Raw genomic sequence first — 18,283 nt, 5'->3', positions numbered from 1 at the left:
TGGCATGGGGATAGTAAACAAAGTTTAAGATCAAGAACAAGGTTGGAAGCTAAAGCATAGGCTCACTCTAATCTCTTTAAATACAGCTTAGGAGCTTGACTAAAATGGCTTCAGCACCTATGAAATCCCAAAGCCCTCTGTGTGTTTTTTAATGTTTAGCTCAGGAGCAGTCTCTCTCTGCCTCTTCACTTTCGGCTTCAGCTCAAGAAACCAGAACCCCAATACCCTTTTGTGAAAATTAGCTCAGCAAATGGCATGGGAGATTTCATTGTGATGGAGTTGGGTATGTAAAGCTCCTAAAGAGGTAAGCTTGTATTTCTCCAAATTTGTTGTGTAATCTTAAGATGTGTAATAAAACTTAAATAAAAGATTACTGTAACTTGATGTTTATAGAATGGATGTAGGCCTAGTGCCAACCATGTAAATCTTGTGTGTGCACTGTGTATCAGTTTCTGACTTCTACGTGTTTGATAATTTGTCTCTTGGATTCCATATTACATATATTGCTAGCTTAGTCTTGGTATTTGTTGAGTTTAACTTCCACTACATTTGTGTTGATAAATTCACACTTGGTTGACAATATTGAGGGAGACTTTGGTCTCGCCAAGAAGTGGGTGGCTTTTCCCAACAAAAACAAACTTAGAACAGGTTGCTTAAGTGGGCCAAAGACAGACTACAAGCAATATCGCTGAGCGTCTGGATATTGTTCATGGCTGATTGGCTCGCTCGATCAGGGCTTGTTCTCATTCGAGGGATAATCTTCAGTTTCTAAATTTCGGAGTTTTTTTTTTTTTCACAGAATGATTAAGGAATGCAGATCCATTCCAGATGCCCTGTCATGATAAATTGTCAATGTAAATACTAACATTTGCTATTCTAGGAGCTAGAGTAATAATTAATAGGCATTATCAACTGTTCTCATCCTTCATTGAATTACTTAGCAACAAAGCAAGTGGTAACTGTGGTATGCAGAAATCGTGGGAGAAAGACCAAATTGGTGGTAACTTTCATTTTACAATTTTTATCATATCAAAGCAGCTGTCCATAAGGCTAGGAGCATTGAGAATGGGACCACACCATGTTCAAAACCAAATGCCACAGACGGCATTAGGAAGGGCTCACATGATCCTAATCTTTCATTAAATATTATTAGAATATTTCTCCTTAATCTTGAATTTTTTATTAGATTCATTGATGCTGAGTAGTTTGCTTCATACATGTCACTAGGGAACTAACATCCCCTTCCGTGCTTGCTGCTTGGTGATTCTTATTGCAGAGTATGAATGAGTGATGCTTGTATTCCTTCTAACGTTCGCCGTCTAGTCTCAGGCACCAATGTCGCAGAGAACAAAACACCCAAACCCGACATGCTTGCATATAAGAAAAATGTTCCTGAAGTATCATGCATAAAACATCAATCATCACGTACTATGTACAAGAATGCTTAGGAGAGTGACAGTATACATGAGAAAGAAACAGCTGCACAGAAGCAAACAAAAATGGAGACAAGGAGGCATCACCTGCTGAGCTCCATTCTACTAGAAAGTTAAATGTGTATGAAACAAGCCAGGAACAAAACCAATTGACCAAATTGCAAATGCTTCCAGCAGAACCCTTTACATTTATGGGAAATATCTGAAAGGGAGAAAGAGAAAAATCATTTGACAGGAGCTACACTCTAATTGTTATAGGGATAAATTTTCCGTGCAAGCTACAGAGTTATTAATCAAAAAAGTTCTCACCTCTGATATTATAATCCATGGTATTGCTCCAACACCTAATGAATAAGATACCTTAAAAACCTGAATTCAGAAACCAAGTAGTTCAATTATACAGATGTGAAATAGCAGGAAAAGTGAAGGCAAAAAAAAAAAAGGATGTGGGGGGGGGGGGGGGGGGGGGGGGGCGGTGTGTTTAAATTAATAAACCAAGTAGTTTAACGAACCTGAATGAAATCATTCCAAACTCATTACACTAATGGAAAAAGGATTAATTGTTGTTTGCCTTGTCCTCATCATCCTTATTCTATAGTGACAAGAAAGTATACAAATATGATAATTACAAATGCATTACCAATATGCCTGAAAGCACCAAAGTAGGAGTGGCTTCCGTCCACCAGTTAAGGCTCTGCTCGAGGAAGCTTTAAGTTTATAATTAGTTATTCATCAACAATAGACATCACACTTAGGATCCGTTTGGATATGGCTTATTTTGCTGAAAACTGAAAACACTATAGTAAAATAATTTTTAAAATTGTAAATAATACCGTGAAACCTATTTTTAATTTTTTTTTTTTTGAATAAAGTGGGTGTGGGTTCCGTGAACAGTGCATAAATAGTGTATGAACAATGCATAAACAGTGCACAATGTCTCTGCACAGTGTAATCCGCGTGATTGAAAAAAAAAAAAAAAAAAAAAAAGGGAGAAAAACGCTAAAAACGCAAATGAGTGCGGGAAATAATTTATATGCAAACTCCAACTTAGGTTCGTTTATTTTGTTGAAAACTGAAAAATGTAGTAAAATAATTTTTAAATGTGTGAATAGTGTCGTATAACTCATTTTTAATGAAAATTTTATTGAAAAAAGAGATTTGTGAGTTCCGTGAAAAGTGTGAAAACTAACTTCTCAAAAAAAACAAAAAACAAAACAAAACACCAAACGTTGGGATTTTAAGCCGTATCCAAACGGGTATTTAAGAACCAACCTGTTCCCTTAATAAAATGACAGAGATGCATTTAAATTCTATGTTAAAGAACCTGCAATAAGAATGATAGTCCTGTAAGGACGCAACCTAAGCATTCCCCGGTAGCAGAAATCTGCAAACGTTATTGCAAAGTTTAGAATCAACTCTTTCATCAAATATGTCTTAAACTTTCGACATCGTTTTGTATTCTAACCATCAATAGCGTCCGTCTTCCAAATTTTTCTATCAAGATTGATCCCAAAGCAATTGCTGGAATCTGCACAGAAAATCTGCAATATCTGATTATGCACTAAAGGGGGTCACAACATTTTAATTATACCAAAAAGATTTAGAACCACCTCAGGAATGGATACCACTATAAACCCAATAATACTTGGCACACCTGTTATAAACCCAAAATTGTATAATCAAATATCAATTCAATGCCGTTCACATTTGTCTATCGTAGAAAGCATCATTGCAGTAGGCATTATTTACCAGCCAATTCAAAAATTTCGTCCATATAAAATGCAAATCCGTTGAGCCCTCCAAATTGTTGAAGTACCATTAGTCCAATTCCAACCTATATCAAGTTTGAGTAATACAAATTGATCATGTTAAAACTAATGCCTTTTGCTCCATACTTGAGGATGCATCTGCTGAGACTAGTGGAGGACAGCAGTGCAAGAGTGGAGCAGCACCACTTGCACACAATTTCAGTTACAAACACTCCGAAGCAGAGGCATCAGATACAGAGCATCAGTGGGCTTGCAAGGATGTGCTAGAGACCATTGAAGCTGTGCCTTATCATGAAGTTTTCATACATAGCTTTGGAGATTATAATACACGTGGCTTGTAGCCATTGGTCTGTCATGTAAATATTGTAATTCCATTGTATAGTTTAGGATTGTTAATAAACAAGTTTGCTGAAATTTAGGGAATTGGTTGTGTTAGAGACGTGTATATATAGAATACCTTTATTGTATTGGGTTCAGTTGCTTTTGTATCATTCATTTTCTGATTCAATAAGATTTGACTTTTATTCAGAGAGAGAGAAAGTTCCAGATTTTATATGGTATCAGAGCCATAAACGAAGCAAACCTCGAAGCTTCTTCAATGGCGTCCCCTGATTCAAGCAACCAATCTGATCCAGTCAACAACCAATTAAATCCGATCAACAATGAATCAATTCCTAAGAATCCATATTTTCTCAGTGCAAGTGAGAATCCAGGAAGCGTTTTAGTGACACAACCACTACTTGGAATGCGAAATTATCACTCCTGGTCAAGGGCTATGATCTTAGCTCTCACTGCTAAGAAGAAGATAGGGTTCATCAATGGTAGAATCCCTATGCCTGATCCAGAATCTCCTCTCTATGAAGATTGGCAAAGCTGCAATACGATGGTACTTTCTTGGCTTATCAACTCAATGCATGTTGATGTATCCAGTAATATAATCTACTGTGAAACTGCTAGAGATATGTGGTTAGAATTAAAAAACTTGTTTTCACAAGGCAATGGTCCCAAAATCTATAATCTTCAAAAGGAAATTTCACACATCACTCAGAATCAATTGTCTGTGACTGAGTATTTCTCGAAATTTAAGAGATTATGGGATCAATTGTTGAATCTTGAGCCTTTACCAGAGTGTAGTTGTGGAGCAATGAAAACCCTAAGTGCTACTCATGATAAAGCCCATGTAATGCGTTTTTTGATGGGTTTGAATGAGAATTTTGAGACTCTAAGGACTCAGATTCTAATGTATGAGCCTTTTCCTTCAATTAGCAAAGTTTATGCCTTAGTTCTTCAAGAGGAGTCTCATAGGAACATTGGACATGGAGGATCTTTTACAGCAAAACCAGATTCTGTTGCTATGTATGTTAATTCAAAAGGGAATAGTTCTGGGAATGCAAATTGGACTAAAGGAAACAACAAAAAGGAAAGGCCTTTATGCACACATTGCAACATGCTTGGGCACACCATTGATAAGTGTTACAAACTTCATGGATATCCACCCGGGTATAAGCCAAAGGGAAAATCTAATGCTAATCAAGTCTCTTATGATCAAGGAGCTATGGTTGAGCATTCTTCACTTGGATCAGTTCAATGTCCAATCACAAAGGCTCAATGTGAGCAACTGTTAGCTTTCTTCAACGCTAGCTCTAATTCTAGTGATAAGCATCAAGCTGCTACTGTAAGCAATGGTGATGGAGTGCCAAGCTTGATGACTGGAGTTGCTGGTGTGGCTTCTTCATTTGGTGTTCCTGCTGGTACTGGTTTGGCAGCCACCGTTTCACATCCATCAACTTCTAATTCCTATCTTGAGACTATGGCAGGTTTGGCTTCTAGTTTATCTTTTAATTCCAACTTGAAGCATTCAGTTTTCTCTGCAAAACTAGTTAATAAAGATATGTTTTCATCCACTGATTGGGTCATAGACACAGGTGCTACTGACCATATGGTGCATTCAGTTTCTTGTTTTACTTCCATAAATTCTACACTAAACACACATGTAAACCTGCCTAATGGTGAAATTGCCTTAGTAACCCATATAGGAACTGTCAGAATTTCTGAAACTCTTATTCTATATGATGTGCTTTGTGTTCCAGCTTTTAGTTTTAATCTCATATCTGTCAGCAAGTTAGCCAAATCTGTTCTTTGTTGCCTCATTTTTCTTGGTACTTTCTGCTTCATCCAGGACCTTGCTCATTGGAGCACAATTGGTCTGGGTAGAGAGTACAATGGCCTTTACCTGCTGGAAGAAAGCAAATCCATTTCTACTTCAGCTTCTGCAGTGTTTTCTGTCAATTCTGTTCAGCCACATGTTTGGCATCTCAGATTGGGGCATTTATCAAATGCTAAATTGGCTTTGATGAAGATTAATAAAGTGCCTCTTCATGGTTTTGTAAACAACAATTTTCATTGTGACATTTGTCCTCTTGCAAAACAAAAACGATTACCTTTTAATAAAAGTGTTCATATTTCTGAAAATTGTTTTGATTTGGTGCATTGTGATTTGTGGGGTCCTTTTTCTATTGCTACTATTGACAATTGCAAGTACTTTCTTACCATTGTAGATGATTGTTCTAGGACTACTTGGGTCTATTTGTTGAAACACAAGTCACAAACACAGACTGTTTTAGAGCAATTTTATAATTTGGTTGAAACTCAGTTTGGTAGAAGGATTAAGGTTGTGAGGACTGATAATGGGACTGAGTTCTTCATGAAGGATTTCTTTGCTCAAAAGGGTATCTTGCATCAATTAAGTTGTGTTGAAACCCCTCAACAAAATGCTATTGTTGAGAGGAAGCATCAACACATCTTAAATGTTGCAAGATCTCTCATGTTTCAATCCAAATTACCTTTATATCTATGGGGGCATAGTGTTTTAACTGCTGTCTACTTGATTAATAGAATCCCTAGTTCACCATTGTCTCACAAAACACCTTATGAAGTCCTTTTTGGTCATGAGCCAACCTATGATCACTTAAGAGTGTTTGGTTGCCTCTGTTATGCCTCTACTCTTTCTCATACCAGATCTAAATTTGATCCTAGAGCAAAAAAATGTGTATTTTTAGGGTATCCTTTTGGAGTAAAGGGTTATAAGGTCTATGATCTTTCTAGTAAGTCAGTTTTCATCTCTAGGGATGTAATTTTTCATGAGAATATTTTTCCTTTTGTTGGTACACATGCTGCTCTTGTTGATCCTTTTCTTTCAGATTTTACCTTTCAAGGTACTGATTCTTCCAGCACAGGTACTGACTCTTTTGTTACTCCTGTCTTTATACCAGACTCACTTTCAGATTGTTCTGGTTCTTTAGTTTCACCCTCTGTCCCTAATATTGTTGATCATTCTATTGAAACCTCTAACACCTTACTTGCTGAATCACCCACTACTGATTGTCTCCCTTCTCAGTTTCCTTTAATACCTTCAGCTGCCTTACCAGACCAGACTTGTGCATCAACACTAGAAGCACCACCTGCACCTATCAGAAAGTCAGCTAGGACTTCAAAACCTCCAGCTTACTTGCAGGATTATTCTTGTGCTTTAGCTTGCTGTCCTGATTCTGGTGGTCCTTATGATATTGGTCATAGTCTTACCTATGCACATCTTGTTCCCAGCTATCAATCTTATGTCTTGGCAGTTAGTTCTACTCCTCAAGAGCCTCAAAGCTTCTTCCAAGCTGTCAAAGATCCACTTTGGAGAGAAGCTATGGATAAGGAAATCCAAGCTCTTGAACAAAATCATACTTGGGACCTCACTACCTTGCCTTTAGGTAAAACCCCCATTGGCTGTAAATGGGTATATAAAATTAAGTTGAAGGCAGATGGGACTGTTGATAGATATAAGGCAAGACTAGTTGCCAAGGGTTATACTCAAAGGGAAGGTCTAGATTTTATTGAAACCTTCTCCCCTGTAGCTAAAACTGTTTCTGTCAGGGTGGTTCTTGCTCTGGCAGCTGCTAAATCTTGGCCCCTTCATCAATTGGACATTAACAATGCTTTCTTGCATGGTGATTTGCTTGAAGAAGTATACATGTCACTACCTCCTGGTTTTCACAGTAAGGGGGGGTCTTCAACTTCAAATTTTCATTCTCCATCTACATCTACATCTACATCTACTGCTCCTACTGTTTGCAAGCTTGTTAAGTCACTTTATGGGTTAAAACAAGCTTCTAGACAATGGTACACTAAGCTGTCTTCAACTATTCAGCAACTTGGTTTTGTTCAATCCCAAGCCGATCACTCATTGTTTGTGTTTGCCAAGGGTCCTTTGTTTACTGCACTACTTGTGTATGTGGATGACATGATGATTACAGAAAATGATCCAAACTGTGTGGCAATTTTAAAGTCAGTTCTGGATGCTAAGTTTGGAATAAAAGACTTAGGTTCACTCAAGTATTTTTTGGGACTTGAGATTGCAAGGAGTGATAAGGGAATTAGCTTGAATCAAAGGAAGTTTGCACTTGAGATTCTAAAAGAAACAGGAATGATGGGTTGTAAGCCATTGAAGTCACCCATGGAGCAGCAACTTAAGCTATCAAAGGGTAATGGAGAGCTTCTAAAAGATTCAAGTCAATATAGGAGGCTTATAGGGAAGTTGATGTATTTGACTTTGAGTAGGCCTGACATTACCTATGCTGTAAATAGGTTAAGTCAGTTTCTAGCTCAGCCTAGAGTCCCTCACATGCAGGCTGCTAATAGGATATTACAGTATATAAAAGGAACTCCAGGTCAAGGGGTATTTTTTCCTTGTGATTCAGACTTGCAGCTGAAAGCATACTGTGATGCTGACTGGGCAGGTTGTCCAGATACCAGAAAATCCCTTACAGGGTATTGTGTATTCCTTGGGGACTCATTAATATCATAGAGATCAAAGAAACAATCCATGGTTTCAAGATCTTCAGCTGAGGCTGAGTATAGATCCATGGCAACCACAACATGTGAAGTCACATGGCTGTTATATCTGTTGAAGGATTTGCATGTGCAACATGATAAACCTGTCCTATTATACTGTGATAACCAGGCAGCACTACACATAGCTGCAAACCCGGTTTTTCATGAACGATCAAAGCACATAGAAGCTGACTGCCACATTGTTAGAAACAGGGTTTTAGATGGAACAATTAAGACTTTTCATGTGGCTTCTAAAAATCAGCTAGCTGATGTTTTCACCAAGGCCTTGGGTGTAGACAATTATGTTAGATTGATCAAGAAATTGGGATTGATTAACATCTTTGCTGCCAACATTGATTTTCCAGAATCTGCAAGAGCCTTGCTCTTGAGGGGGGGTGTTAAAACTAATGCCTTTTGCTCCATACTTGAGGATGCATCTGCTGAGACTAGTGGAGGACAGCAGTGCAAGAGTGGAGCAGCACCACTTGCACACAATTTCAGTTACAAACACTCCGAAGCAGAGGCATCAGATACAGAGCATCAGTGGGCTTGCAAGGATGTGCTAGAGACCATTGAAGCTGTGCCTTATCATGAAGTTTTCATACATAGCTTTGGAGATTATAATACACGTGGCTTGTAGCCATTGGTCTGTCATGTAAATATTGTAATTCCATTGTATAGTTTAGGATTGTTAATAAACAAGTTTGCTGAAATTTAGGGAATTGGTTGTGTTAGAGACGTGTATATATAGAATACCTTTATTGTATTGGGTTCAGTTGCTTTTGTATCATTCATTTTCTGATTCAATAAGATTTGACTTTTATTCAGAGAGAGAGAAAGTTCCAGATTTTATAGATCACAAATCCATGTAGTAGAAATGGAGCAACTTTGAGATTACTTTTTAAAGCTTACAATGAGTTGATAAGCATATTTCTGCTGAAACAAATGAAGGATTTTATCTTCTGAGATCTGTTGGATGTTTTCAGTATAATTCTGTCATACAATAAAACATTTCTTCAATTTCTTGCTTCAACTCTACATATATAGTTAATGATTCCTTTCTTACTTAAAATTAAGTTACTGTGTTACTTTGATATCAGCAGCCTCTTCAGAAGTATTAACATTCTTTCCCCTAAGGCATTGTAGTGCAGCTTCAAACTCTTTTTCTCGGCCAATCTTTGCCTGCAGCCATTTAGCTAAATATTTGGAGCACATTTGGTGGGAACGTATTATAACTCAATATGCATTAGATAAACACTAACTAAAAATTAGAATTCACTGAGCAACATATAATAATATAAATACCAACAAACTTTTAAATTGCACTCACCAGCCATCTAGGAGACTCTGGAATGAAGAATAGGCCAAAAAGTAGAAATAAACATGGAATAGCTCCTGGGGAAAAAGAAGAAGAAGATCATAACTATTATGGAAATATATTATGGAATATAGTGTAATAGAAGGTAGAAGAAGCTACCTATTAGAGCCAAGGCACGCCAGTTGACGACAGAACCAATCAGATATGCAACTGTTAGACTAAAAGGTATCATTGCCTGTAGAATGGACAAGAAGGAGCCACATAAGGAAAAAGTACATTTTGAAGCTAACATTATTGTAAGGATAATTTACCATGGTGACTGATGTAAATCCTCCCCTAAGATTCTTGGGTGTAATTTCTGATAGGTAAATAGGTGCCTGTTCAGAAATAGAATTCAAATTTCATTATCTAGTATATGTACTATAAGTAAGTGCAATTTAAAATTCAAATTACAACATTTACCGCATAACAAGTCAGTCCAAATCCAAATCCCAAAGATAGTCTTCCAAGGTCGAGCAACCAAGCACCCTTTCAACAAGTACTGAACATTTAGTAAATGGCTTGAAAGCAAACAATATAATATATTATTTTAACTAACAAATATAATATTGTTTTACCAGACTCTTTTTGCCATTTTGGAAGTCCTGTCTAATAGAAAACATGTACTGATTATGGTTTCCATTTTGTAGAAGTGGCGATTGCTGGTAGTGTCAAATTGAAACAAGAAACTCTGCTCAGAACCATAAAAGACCCAAAAGTTCCTGCACTGCTGCCGGGGCACCAGCTCTGCAGATGGAACTGGCACAGGGGAGAAAAGAGGAAAAGTGGGCAGGCAAAATTTGGACTTCATTTTGAATAGCTTATATTCCTTGAAGACTACATGGTGAGAGACCATAAGTCGGTGTGACTAAAGATGATAGAACCTAAATCCCTTTTGTGCCACTCATACCAAAGAAAGCAACAAAACCTAGAGAGGGAGAGAGTCAAGTTTGATATGCTCATGAGGTTGGAATTTTATGAAGTATCCAGAATCAAAGAGTTTAAGGTGATGATAGTTTGGGTGGAGCCAAATCACCTCTCAAAAGGGTCAATTGTCAAGCACGAGTGAGAAGTTTGTTATGGAGTAAATAGCTGTGAGTGCAACTTCTCCATAGAAAGGTGTAGGGACAACAGAGGAATAGAAGAGAGCATGAATAGTGTCAAGGATGTGACAAAGCTTACGTTTGGCTCTCCAGTTCCTGTTCTGCTATGAGCCTGGACATAACAAGTTGTGAACAATGTCATATTGTTTAGGTACATTTTGAAGTGCATCTTGTTGAGACTCCAAACATGGCATGAATGGGTGCACTTGGAAAATTGGGTTTTAATCACTTTGAAAAAAATTACAATAAATATATAATAATTACAAATGAGAGATACCAGTTGAACACTTGATCTATAAGGCTCTTGGTGCATGCTGTTTAATTAGAATTGCTATGAACTACGAAAAACTAAATACATTTTATGGACCTACGTTAGCTTCCAATGTCCAATTTTTAAGAAGCCAAGGACGAAAATGAAAAGAAAATCAGCATATGGAATCAAACAAAAATTATTAAAGCAGAAGATAAACAACCTTAGCAAAATATATTGCGAGCCACCCCATTATGTAAAACATATCCAGAATCCACATAGTCTGCTTCAAAGATAAAATCAAAATTCAAGCGATTTAAGAGCTGGTCAATACACTTGGTTAAAACATATTTAACACTAGTCCTACAGATAATAATTTGATCATTTAAAAACTCACATTTTTACGACCAATGATATCTGCCAACTTCCCACTTATTACTGCACCTATCATTCCACCAATTGTCATTATGGAACCGAAAACTGAATACTGCAAAATTGAAGGGTGAATGTGTAAGGAAATTAACAGAACTGACTGGAGAACTAATACACTCTACATTAATCAGATAATGCACCATTTTTTCATCAACAATCACACCCACCAAGTACCAAATGTTTTTCATCACATATTAGAAATATTATAATCTTAATTTATATATGTGTCTCTGATTTCCAGTGTATAGATAAAGGAAATCTAATCCCAATACAGCGATGGTCATACACAATTAAAATTCTTGAGTTCTTTCCATCAAAAAAAAAAATTTTATTGAGTTCTTTACACCTTTTTTTTCTTTTTTGGTTATATTTTTTGTCAACTATTTTTTGTGTTTTAACTTTTAAGTAATAACCTTGTTATCAAACTAGAAATGGCATGTTTATTACTATTAAGCAAAAGATTTATATGAAGCAAAGGATTTATATGATCAAAGTTTATTTACGCAAATTAAGTTTTTATCAAGATTTATTTCAGGGATAATGTAATTTTTTCAACTAACTTTCCTCAATTCCTCTCTTGCATTTCTGCAGTTGCATGTGTGAGTTTGTTTATAATTTATGTCAATAAACTGAATAAACTAATTACGAACCTCAGCCGTAGAAAGGCCCAAATCAGCTATAATTCCTGATTCAGCAGGTGCTGAGTACCCCACCTGCAATGTAATCACAAGGCAGAATTTCACTAATGCATATATGCTGAAGCTATAATACTGTTTGAACTCATTTTTCATTACCGGGAGTTGCTTGGTGATGGGACACTTTTCCGCTCTAAATCACATCTCATTTTATACTTTTTAACTCCTAACTACAAAATGCATAATCAACTCCCTCAACTAAGACCTATGTAACACTTCACCTCTTTCTATCATTTTTTCAATTAAGTCTAATGGAACATAGTATTAAAAGACTAATTTACCCTCTACCGATTATTTTGCAAGTAGGAATAAATTACCTTTTTAATTCTAAATTTCGTTAGACTTGACTCCAAGACAGTAAAGGTTAAGTGTTATATAGAGTTACAATTTTAGAAAGTTAATCATGCATTTCAATAGTTTAGGGAAGTAAAGTGTAAAACAAGGTATAGTTTAGAATGAAAACATTCTCAAAAACTAATGCATACATCCCATGCACACTGTCCCACAACTTGTCGCGGATCCCATATAAGACCATAAGAGAGATGTCATCTTAACATATACCAACATATGGATTCTCCACAGAACCACAGGCTATATACCAAATCAATTGTACTTACCACAAATCCACCAGTAAAGGCACTACAAGCAGTGACAAAGGCACTAAGAAGAAGAACAACGGTGACACCACTTGCACTTGCACTTGCACTTGCACTTGCACCAGTATCATTGGAACCAACGCCATTGCTAATAATTCTGATATTACCAGGCTGTTGTGCAACAAGCAGAGACTTTGTTAGTTCCTCGTCTTCCATATGTTGTTATTGTATCAGAGACAGAGAGGAACAGAGAGACTAGAGAGAAACTAATTAATACTTTGTGTTTGATAAAAATGGTTGAAATTAGTTGACTGACGGGTTTACCTGTCATTCATTCAATAATTTTCAACTATATATCATATCATGTGCATCTTTTGCTAATTGATGGTGGGGTCTCGTTATTTGATTTGTTAAAAATGTCCTCGTTGTGGAAATTAAGACGTGAAGTACAATTTATATGACAGGACATGGGATGCTTTTTAGGTATTTTGTAAGAAATTATCTTATGGTGTTTGTATGCGTGTGTTATAATATTTGGATAATCAACTTTAGTCATATGACATGTCATTAAGAAGAGAGAAATTGAAAATTGTTAGAACTAATATAATTAAAAAATTTTGCTTGAGTGAATTGACAAATATGTAATTATTTCTGGTAACTTAGGCACATTATTTTTTTTAATATTAAATTTTTTTTTTAGATAATATAGACAAAAGACACAGGAACATAGTTTTGAAACTTGAACTGTTTAATGAACCATAAAAGAGAGAGGTTCAAGTTTTAAAGGTCAGACTGAAATTGAACCGTGATGACGCCATAAATAATTTAATAATTAAATAAAATAAAAAATGTAACAAATTTATAAAAATAAACAATATTGATCTAAAAATATAGAATATTTGTTCAAAAAAAAAATACAATAGCAAATCTCTTTCAAATATATTTTCACAACTTTTACATTTTAATACTTTTAGCCCCAAAAAATGTAACAAACCGAATGAAAAAAAAAAAAAAAAAAAAAAAAACCCGAAAACCTACTGCCACAATGCCACAAGCCATCAGATGCCTTATCTCATTTTTTATTAATAAAGAAAAAAACACTTCACCCCAAGTCAAGGAACTTACTGTCACTTTTTATAATCACTTCAAATTCAAATTTTAAATTTTAAACAAAACAAGAAACAACCAAAAAAATCTACAGCCACTTATGTACATCATCTTCTTTAATTAAAAAAATTGCAATTTCCAAAACAACCCACTCATATGTCATATCACCCTCTCTTCAATAAAACATCTGACCCAACCTACCCCCACTTACGACTCTATCCTCTTCCCTTTCTGTCTTCTTTTCTCTTTCACTCCCCAAGATTCTCTCTATCCCCATAATCTCTCTATCCCCATAATCTCTCTTTACAAACACAAATTTATCCACCCTCCGATAGAAACAAAACGGCAAGAGCCAGTGATAATAGAGCAAGATCCAGCGACGGTGAAGTATTTTGGCTAAACAAGATATCAAGCTCTAGCTTCTAGTGAATAAAAACGAGATAGACCACCACAGATTTTTTTCAAAGTATTTGTTATCCAACCGGTAAAACCGTGTTCAGTCTTGCAAATTGGGAGGTTTGACCGCAGTCCAATCGATTCGCTACAAATTAAAATTTTCCAGTTTTATACTTCTAAAGAATTGGATTGATGACTGGTTTTCGGTTACCACGGTCTGATCGGCCGATCTGGTCCAGTTTTCAAAACCATGCACAGAGAATGAAGAAGGAGTGGGAAGACAAGTCTCTAGAAGGGAGCTTCACACATATATACACTTAGATTAGACTAGAGTAAAATTACTAACTTGTATTAAAAAAAAAAAAAAAAACTAAAGCATAGCATTTAATGTTGTTTCGTTTCTATTAAGCCACATCAGCGCCATATCATCAAGCATTTAATTATTTTTTTCCTTATTAATCTGCCAATTTACAATTGCACTTTCTCCAACTTTTACTTTTTTATCTCCCCACTACTCTATACTTTAACCTTACAATTTCTCCATCCCTTCATCTTCATTTTATTTTGACTTTTTTTCTCCTTAATTTTTTTTACTATAAATTTTTTCCTCTTCCATTCAATCCATATTTTGCTCACACAAAAAGGTGAATACTCTCTCTCTCTCTCTCTCTCTCTCTCTCTCTCTCTCTCTATATATATATATATATATATATTCTTTCTTTTTGTGGATGTTTAATTCTTTAAATTGATGAATTTTTAAATTTAACTCTGTTGGGGACGTTTTTCCGACAAGGGCCAAAAATGTGATATTAGCCCAAATCTCCCCTTGGGTTCTTTAGAAGTGTTTATTGTGGAGAATCAAGCCCAAAATTCCAAATGTATAATGAACAAAAGGCTAATGTGCTTTGACAAGAGAGAATCAAAATGCTAATAACAAAAGTGCAAAAAAAGCATAAAAACATAACAGGTTTGAAACTTCGACCCACAATTACCGAGAAGAGGAAATTGAGGGAGGTCGTGAGGAAGAGAGGGAAGGTTCCCCTGTACCTATATTTCCACCCCCAAGCTTCGGAATTGTGAGATTGTTGACTGACTGAATGGGCTTTTGCTCTGAAATTTCAGGTCTATGGGAAAAACATGGTTCAACAAGTCTGAAATTTCGACCCACAGTCACCAAGAAGAGGAAATTGAGGGATGTCATGAGGAAGAGAGGGAAGGTTTCCCTATACCCATATTTCCACCCCCAAACTTCAGAATTGTGAGATTGTTAACTGGCTGAATAGGCTTTTGCTCTGAAGTTTCAGGTATGTGGGTAGAACGTGGTTGGTTTTGTTTTAAACTAAAGATAGAGTTTTATATAGAATTTGGGGTGTTGCTAATGACTGGTTTTTGAGTAGTGGAAGAGGCTTTTATCTTCTACGATACTAATTTGATGTTTTGGGTTGGGTTGCTTTTGTTTAGGGAAGAGTTTGGTATGCTTTTTACATAATTTTGGAAATAAAGGGGGCTTGCTCTAATTGGTTGCCTTTGGTCAGACATTTTAGACCATTGGGAGGCTCACCTAAGTAAGGGTTAGCAGATGGAGTTGGCTAATGAGAGCCAACTATGTTTTAAAGGTAAAAGTGAGTTATGGCAAAAACTTTAGACCACAATCACCCAGAGCATAAAAGCTCTTTTAAGGTGGAAATTTCGGGTACAAGAACTCCTCCATGAGCCTGAGGTGCTACCAATGTCTCTTACCCACTTGTTAGCACACTTGGTCTGGACTCATGCAAAAGGTCCGAAAGAAACTGACCCATACCCTCCAAACCACACTTCCTCAATTTCCCCCATAAGTCACATGGGCTTAGGCCATGCTTAAAAGAATAAAATAAAATATAATACATGAATTGAGCCCACAAGGAAGTCGGGTTTGGTTGAATAGAGCTTGTAGAAAATGTGTCATGAAAATGGGTATCAACAAACTCTACTTTAGGTTGATATGATTTGATTATATTTTAATTTATTTTATCTTTTAACTTTTATTTTCTTTGTTTATTACATGTTATCCTATGAAATTATAAAATGATTTAATATTATTTTATTACATAGCATGACTTGAATAATTTAGTGTTTACAACTATACATTTTCTTTTGAATATTCTTCGACTCATCTTCTTTTATATAATTTTGTTATTTATCTCACATTCTCTTCCAAAAAGGCGATTGTTCTCTCTCTTTCTCTCTCTCACTAATTCTTTCTTGCAACTCTATTTTAGATTGATGAATTTTTTTTGTGTGTCTCTACTTTTGGATGATACACTTTGTAGGTGTGTTTTTTGAGTTATTTATCACATGTACTCTCTATCCCTCTTATAGTTTTGGTTTGAGTTAATTTTTAAATATTTTAAAAGTGACATGATTATTTATTTGAATGTCTCCATAAATTATTTGAGTAATACCAATTGTAAATTTGTGATGAGGTTTGGTTATCATGATAATCTTCTTAAGAAAATGAGATATTCAAATAATTAATTTTGGAACTTAAAAATTTTAGTTGTAGAAAAAAAACCATAACACACTATACAAAAGTTTGAATAATATAGATAACTTGAAAAAAGAATAGTGTCTCTATCTTTTATCTCAAAAAAAAAAAAAATTAATGAAATAATATCTGTTGGGAAATTTAGACCCCGATTGATAGAATTAACAAGTTTTAAACCCAAGTTGTTAATTAGATTTATTATGAATAAAACTTGTTAAAACAAACAAACATCAATATTATGTCAAAATCATGCAGTGGAAAAGTAAATAAGACAAGATATGATAACCTAGAAAAACCAATGAAACAAACTAGTTTCACAGTAAAAAAACCCTAGGGGAAAACCTTCCCGAAAATTTAGACCCCGATTGATAGAATTAACAAGTTTTAAACCCAAGTTGTTAATTAGATTTATTATGAATAAAACTTGTTAAAACAAACAAACATCAATATTATGTCAAAATCATGCAGTGGAAAAGTAAATAAGACAAGATATGATAACCTAGAAAAACCAATGAAACAAACTAGTTTCACAGTAAAAAAACCCTAGGGGAAAACCTTCCCGAAAAGCAATCCACTATAATAAAGAGAAGTTCCAGATCTAGTACAAAACCTTTGTCCCTAGACTCTACAATCCCTGTAGATGAACTTATAGCAGAAACCTGCTACCGCTTCAAAACCTCTGAACTCTTCAATATATGAACGCCACACTTTTTGCATGGCTCCCAGTACGTGACTAACACACCAACTTAAAGAAGATTGTTGGCTGCAAAGTTCTTCACTTCATCAACAATGAAGATCAAGAAGCACTTGGTTATAAAACCCTAAGGCGCAAAGATGCAATAGCTTCTTTTAGAGTAAATAAGGTCTCGATCACCTTTTGCATGTGTTCTCCTTGTATTCTCTTATGTGACGGCCTCTAAAATAAGCCTTATATATGTCTAGGGCTGTGAGAAAAGAAACCCTACACAAATACATAAGCATGGGCCGAAAATCAAATTTGAAAAACTAATTTTTGTAATTCTCAATAGATACCTCGATAAATAGTATTTGTCGAGTCTCATTAAACCTCGATAGATAGCTATCTGTTGAGCAGCTGTCGAGATATCTGTCCAGCTTTTCTTCACTTGTTTCTTGGTCCAATCTTCATGGCTTTAATACTAGACTTGAACAACATGTTTCTTGAAGTATTAAACGCATCCTAAATCTACCCAAATATAAGTAAAGTGCATTTTGTCAAAGGATTAACCAATTACATAAAATGTTGACATATGTTCCTAACATGAATCATATATGTCTTAACAATATCAATCAAATGAACTAAGTTTTTCAAAAAAAAAAAAACTCAAAATAATAGAATGATATATTTGTAGAGATGGAGAGATGAATAATAATTTTAAAAATAATATCTCCGGTATGTTTTAGAAAATAAATCATGCATTCTACCATGTTACAAAATAGTTGTATATTCCCATGCATCGCGTGGACTTGCAACTAGTTTACTTTAATTTCCAAATCATTTACTTTTATAGAATTTTATATTCCAAATCATTTGTTTCTTATATCAATCTTAGAAAAATAACCATAAAAAACCCCATACAAAGAAACAAAAAATAATTATTACATCATTTGTTTCTTACATCATTTGTTTTTTCCCTTATAATAATAATAATTATTATTATTTCTTTCTTACATTTATTTCATTGAATGTATATTACACTAAGTCCACAAAAACCCCATACAAAG

The 18,283-nt window shown here is 35.2% G+C and overlaps 1 protein-coding gene across 7 annotated transcripts; it reads right to left on the bottom strand.

Moving 5' to 3' along the window:
• Positions 1-884: 884 nt before the first annotated feature.
• On the bottom strand, positions 885-12,820 carry LOC115981818 (sugar transporter ERD6-like 5). 7 transcript variants are annotated; one of them, XM_031104182.1, is made up of 19 exons: positions 12,535-12,819; positions 11,873-11,935; positions 11,188-11,277; positions 11,014-11,076; positions 10,620-10,652; positions 9,861-9,926; positions 9,710-9,775; positions 9,558-9,633; positions 9,411-9,475; positions 9,170-9,262; positions 8,993-9,073; positions 3,183-3,267; positions 3,044-3,087; positions 2,899-2,961; positions 2,758-2,817; positions 2,074-2,127; positions 1,743-1,802; positions 1,521-1,635; positions 899-1,392 (listed from the first exon to the last, which is right to left on the bottom strand). In XM_031104182.1, exons 1-19 carry the CDS (start codon positions 12,727-12,729, stop codon positions 1,268-1,270), a joined length of 1,497 nt encoding a protein of 498 aa, XP_030960042.1. In that variant the 5' UTR covers positions 12,730-12,819; the 3' UTR covers positions 899-1,267. The 7 variants fall into 7 exon arrangements, 6 of the variants coding, with proteins under 6 accessions (XP_030960046.1, XP_030960042.1, XP_030960043.1 ...); XM_031104183.1 differs by having other exon boundaries at positions 11,014-11,073; positions 12,535-12,818; XM_031104186.1 differs by lacking the exon at positions 2,074-2,127 and having other exon boundaries at positions 885-1,392.
• Between the last annotated feature and the right edge of the window lie 5,463 nt (positions 12,821-18,283).

This window comes from Quercus lobata, chromosome 3 (assembly GCF_001633185.2).
Source record: "Quercus lobata isolate SW786 chromosome 3, ValleyOak3.0 Primary Assembly, whole genome shotgun sequence".
Lineage (NCBI taxonomy): Eukaryota > Viridiplantae > Streptophyta > Magnoliopsida > Fagales > Fagaceae > Quercus > Quercus lobata.
The sequence above is the reverse complement of the archived record's forward strand: the minus strand, read 5'-3'. Positions and strand labels throughout refer to the sequence as shown.

Excerpts from the sequence above, each read along its gene's own strand:
- LOC115981818 (XM_031104182.1), bottom strand. The coding sequence starts at position 12,729 with ATGGAAGACGAGGAACTAACAAAGTCTCTGCTTGTTGCACAACAGCCT. Across the intron at positions 11,278-11,872 it reads TGGGCCTTTCTACGGCTGAG|TATTCAGTTTTCGGTTCCAT; the intron begins GTTCGTAATTAG and ends TCAATTTTGCAG. Across the intron at positions 10,653-11,013 it reads TCGCAATATATTTTGCTAAG|GCTCATAGCAGAACAGGAAC; the intron begins GTTGTTTATCTT and ends TGTTATGTCCAG.